This window comes from Microtus ochrogaster, unplaced genomic scaffold (genome assembly GCF_000317375.1).
Source record: "Microtus ochrogaster isolate Prairie Vole_2 unplaced genomic scaffold, MicOch1.0 UNK147, whole genome shotgun sequence".
Taxonomy (NCBI): Eukaryota; Metazoa; Chordata; class Mammalia; order Rodentia; family Cricetidae; genus Microtus; species Microtus ochrogaster.
In genome coordinates, this window is record NW_004949245.1 from 426,796 (window position 1) to 432,182 (window position 5,387).

Consider the following 5,387-nt stretch of genomic DNA (forward strand, 5'->3'; position numbering starts at 1 on the left):
AAAAAGAAGTTATAAATAGTAATTTTTAGCCCTTAGCTTTTGGTTTTATTGTTTTCACATAGTGCTGGGAATTCACCCCTGGACTTTGTATATGCCAAGAATGCTACCAGTGAGCTCATCCCCAGATTAAAAATTTTTTTTTTTTTTAAATTTTGAGACACAGTTTCTCTGCATAGCCTTGACTGCCCTGGAACTCATCCTGTAGACCTGGCTGGCCTCTAACTCAGAGATCTACCTGCCTCTGCCTCCCAAGTGCTGAGTACCAGATAAAATTTGAGAACTGTTAATATGCAGTTCAATTGTAACCATGACTACATAATGAAGAGCAATACAGAAGCAGCAAGTCATAGCCAAGACTCACAGGAAAGAAATGCATTCTTAAAATAGATCCAACTAAGTTTATTTATTTTTGCTTTACTTTCTGTGTATGGGTATTTTGCATGTATGTCTGTGTACCACATGACCATAGAGCCTGAAGAAAGTGTTGGATCCCCTAGAACTGCAGTTATAGGCAGTTGAGAGCCACCACGTAGGTGCTAGGTTTGAACCTGGGTCATCTGGAAGAGCAAACAGTACTCTTAAACCCTGAGTCATACCTCCAGCTCATGAAAAGTTAATCATAAGCAACACACCTGAAAAGGTTTAGTCTTGTTATAAAGTTCTTCATAAAGGAGCCGCCATTTATTACTTTCCACAGTTAACTCTGCCACTGCATCTTCTTTCTCTGCTTTCCTGTATGTGAAAAGTAAATTTAAAAATTATCTTTTTTCAATTTATTAGAAAAAAACAATGCATTACACGGCACTCAAGGTCTAAGTCTGAATTACCTTGTCTCTTCCTCTTCGAGTTGCTTCTTAAAGTCTTCATCCTGTTGTCTGAGTTGATTTTGCAAATCAGTTATTTGCTTAAGAGATGAAACTGTGATTTCTTTAATTTCTGCTTCTTTCAATGTTGATCTGTTCTGCAGATCTAGAAGCATCCTTGGATTTGAGAAAGAAGAATCCACTAATTATCTCACAGACATTTTAATTTTTATCCCTTCTTTTCAGAGAAAAGAAATACAAAGCAGTAGGAGAAGTTCTTAAAAATTTCAATTCTAATTGGATGTGGTGGGAATTTGCCTTTAATTGCAGCATTTGGGAGGCGGAGTCAGGCAGATTCTCCATTTGAGGCCAGCCTGCTCTACATAGTAGGTTCCAGCCAATACACAGTGAGTTGAGACCTTGTCTCAAAAAACAAACAGAAAACTATTTCTTCCTTATCTGATGTATTTGTGCTACTCACCTTGCGTATTCTTGATTTGTGTTCTCAGCTGTCAATATCTGACGCTGAACGTCTTCCACATTCTTCTCAGCCATGGCTACTCTTTCTTGTAAAGCCACGTTCTCCAGCTTCAGCTCTTCCATTTCTTTAAGGGTCGATGTTTTATAGCTTATTGGAGAGAAAAAGTAAGACACTTCTTTGTTACTACTGTACACATGACAACGTTTAGATCTTATATACTTCTTGGCAGACGAAAAAACCATATTATCATGTGCTCACACAGGTAACAACTCAGTACTCTGAGGTAAACACTAATGAGTTTACATAACATTTTCTGTTTAGGAGTCGCTGGCCTGCAGGTATATGCGAGCCACAAATGTGCAGTGTCCAAAAATCTAGAATATGACATCTGATATCCAGATCTAGAGTTACAGATGGCCAAGGCACTCTGTGGGTGCTGGAAATCAAATGTAGGTCCTTTGGAAGAGCACTTAGTGCCTTTAACCACCGAGTCCTCTCCAATGCGTTTGACCTTTTTTTATAAAGGAGAAATTAGTAGCACACACCTTTAATTCCAGAACTTGGGAGGCAGAGGCAGGTGGATATCTGTGAGTTGAAGGCTAGTTTGATCTACATAGAAAATTCTAGGACAGCGAGAACTAGAGAGATTCTGTATCTCCACTCTCCCAAAAGTGGAATAGGAAGTAGATAGGTAGGAGTTGAGGGAAATGAGCACTGTATGAAATAACACTTATGAAAACTAGTGCTACCCCAAGAGGATGGACTGAGAGAGGAAGAGAATTTTGTGCTAAGAAGGTGCTGGGGATGAGTGGTCCTTGAGAGGTAAAGAAGAAAGTGAGGGTCAACTGGATTGTTTTCTTTTCTAATTTATGCATTTAAAAATGACTTCACATCAAATATACAATCATATTGACTGAAAACACCTCTAGTTTTCTTTTTTGCACTCTGAGATAGGGTCACACTTTGTTGGACTAGAAATCACTCATTATCTAGTTCATTCTGGCCTCTACCTTACTGGAATTCTGCTTTAGAACTCCCGAGCAAAGGAGTGCAGATGAGCTGCCAACCCTGATCAAGAAAAATGAAGGGACAAGAAAGAAATGATACTATACGGTCACTGAAGGTTAAAAAGGCTAAAATATTAGCTTCCACACAGTCGAGCATTCCTGTAACACCAGCAATCAGAGGCTGAGGTAGGACTTCCATGTGTTTGAGGCCAGTCTCAGTACCAGGCTAACCAGAGCTATCACAGCAAGAGTGTGTAAGGAAGGGGTAATGGTTGGGGGAGAGGGAAAGAAAAGCAACAAAGAAACAGGAGACTTTTGAATTAGTGAATTCAAAGAATTAGTGAATAGTCAGGGAGATAAGATAACTATCATGAAGATCTAAAAGCTTTTATTTTTTAAATGATGTTATCCGGAAAGTAGATGGTGCTAAAGGTTCACGTGGGTTTGAAGTGGATGGTAGGAAAAGAACACCAACCTAGGTGCAGTAAGATTACGAGATGACACTAGGTGCCCATTCACAGCCAGTCTTTATGGAATGTAACGTAATGGCAGTCATCCTCTATGGATTACTTTGTTCAGATTTCTGTAGGTAAACACATCTCCCCACTCATATATTCCATAGTGAACACTACAAAGAAAAATACCTTTCCAACTGAGCAGTCATGTCTTTAAGATCTTGCACTGTATCATTATACCTCTCCTGTAAAGTCATGGTTGCATGGATGTGAGCAGCATTACTTTTCTCAAGCTCAACTTCTTTCCTAAGAACAAGGAAAAATTACAAAAGATCATAAACTGCACCATGTATCGCATAGATCCATTGCAATCGCTGCTGTATAATTTAAAAATACACATTTATGATTTAGACTCATAGCATGAATGCTTTACTTTATTTACCAGCTTCTATATAAACTAACTTTCTTTTTTTCTTGAGACAGGGTTTCTCTGTAGCTTTGGTGACTATCCTGGAACTAGCTCTTGTAGACCAGGCTGGCCTCGAACTCATAGAGATCCACCTGCCTCTGCCTCCCGAGTGCTGGGATTAAAGGCATGCGTCACCCCCGCCTGGCTCTTTTTTTTTTTTTTTAAAAAGATTTATTTATTTATTATATATACAATATTCTGTCTGCATGTATGCCTGCAGGCCAGAAGAGGGCATCAGATCTCATTATAGATGGTTGTGAGCCACCATGTGGTTGCTGGGAATTGAACTCAGGACCTCTTGAAGAACCTCTGAGCCATCTCTCCAGCCCCTATCTATACTTTCTACTGGATTTCTTTCCATGTCTCCTACATTATGTAGGTAATCTAGGGGAAAGGACAAAGCCCATACAACCTGTAAAGTCAGTGTTACAGAGTAGTCAGGTCTAAAGAATGAATGCAATGCCAGCTGCAACCATATAGATTTAATGAAGTTTAATTCTCTATACTGAGATACTAACATTAAAAACTCTTTCGAAAAGTATTTATGGCACTGTGTGCATTTTTCATTTTATAATTAATCCATGTATGCTGTTATCACTCAATTTTGTTTGAGATAAGATCTTGCTATTTAGCTCAAGCTAGCCTTGAACTAAGGATCCTCCTGTTTCAGCCTACCAAATGAAAGGATCACACATACCCAACACTAACAAGATCCTAAATAGTTTTATACGGTAGCAAAATATGCTTTAAGTCATTTTTCTAAATGTATACTACAAATTTCAAATATCTTTCCTAATATTGCATATAACATGTTTGGATGGGAATTTGAGCTTATGAACAGTCTCTAAAAGACTATGGTGAAAGGGCTGGGTGGAGGTGGTGCACACCTTTAATCCCTACTCCCAGGAGGCAGAGGCAGGAGGGATCTCTGTGAGTTCAAGGCCAGCCTGGTCTCCAAGGCAAGTTCTAGGACAGGCTCCAAAGCTACACAGAGAAACCCTGTCACAAAAGCAAACAAACAAACAAACAAAAAAACCATATAAAGAATATGGTAAAGTAAAATATTTCCCTTGTCACTTAGAAGAGTTACTTTCAGTTTTTTTTTAATGTAAGCCTAAAATGTCTAATCCAAAAAGAACCTTAAAGCTCATCTCACACAACACCTAATGAAACAGAACATGAAGGCATCAAAACCACTTCCCCAATAATTGCATAGCTAACTAGTTAAGCTAACAAATAAAGCTCTTGTGAAATCAGAACTCTCTCTTCCTCTTTTTTTTCTTGAACTCGCAGAGATCCGCCTGCCTTTGTCTCCCAAGTGCTGGGGTTAAAGGCGTGCACCACCACTGCCAGATGAAATCAGAGCTCTTTAAGCTAGAGTGAATAACTGTTTCAACCCCCCTTTAGGAAATGGATTATCCACTCAATTTTTCCTCTTCTCCAAAACCAGTTGCAATTTAGAACAATCCCCGTAACACTTTTGTACTGCTCCCCCAAAGTGGGGGTACAAAATGCCCTGGGATGCCTCTTTGTCATGAGTGACAAAAACTCAGAAGAGATTAAGTACTCAACGGGATACCACAGGCTCAAATTCCATCCACAGTAGCTTGCTACCTTGATGGGATTTCAGGAATTTAAATGGTAGAAGTTATTTGTAGTTTAAATTTACGAATCAAATTGGCAGGACCAGATAAAAGAATCTGCGATGCAACCTCGTGACCTATGTCCGTCCCTGAAACCCATGGTAGGGAGGAATGACTCCTGAAATTTGTCCTCTGAGCTCTACCCATGCCTAGACTCACACATACCACACATACGGGCTAACAATAACAATACATTTCAAAAATATTTTTAAAGTAAGTAACAACTATTAAAAATAAAAGAATAAAATTGCTAAATTTTAATTTAAATGCATTTCCAGCATGTGCTGAAACATAAAGTTGTAAGAAAAGGACTACAGTAATATAAAATTGATATAAAACCATGAGACAGTTTTTCTTTGAATAAGAATGCTGTTTTTGAATGCTTACCAGCTAATTCTGATTGCTTTATTTATTTATTTACTTACTTACTTATTGGTTTTTCAAGACAGGGTTTCTCTGTGGTTTTGGAGCCTGTCCTGGAACTAGCTCTTGTAGACCAGGCTGGTCTCAAACTCACAGAGATCCTCCT

The 5,387-nt window shown here is 38.7% G+C and overlaps 1 protein-coding gene across 1 annotated transcript in view; it reads right to left on the minus strand.

Annotated features, from left to right (window-relative positions):
- Positions 1 to 617: 617 nt before the first annotated feature.
- Hmmr (hyaluronan mediated motility receptor) overlaps positions 618 to 5,387 on the minus strand; it is a gene marked incomplete at its 5' end in the record, with an annotated part of 14,661 nt that continues 9,891 nt past the window's right edge. Inside the window, 4 exons of the mRNA XM_013355511.2 lie at positions 618 to 732; positions 828 to 980; positions 1,285 to 1,431; positions 2,936 to 3,052. Coding sequence (XP_013210965.2) covers positions 618 to 732; positions 828 to 980; positions 1,285 to 1,431; positions 2,936 to 3,052 — 532 coding nt within the window. The remainder of the gene's footprint in view (positions 733 to 827; positions 981 to 1,284; positions 1,432 to 2,935; positions 3,053 to 5,387) is intronic.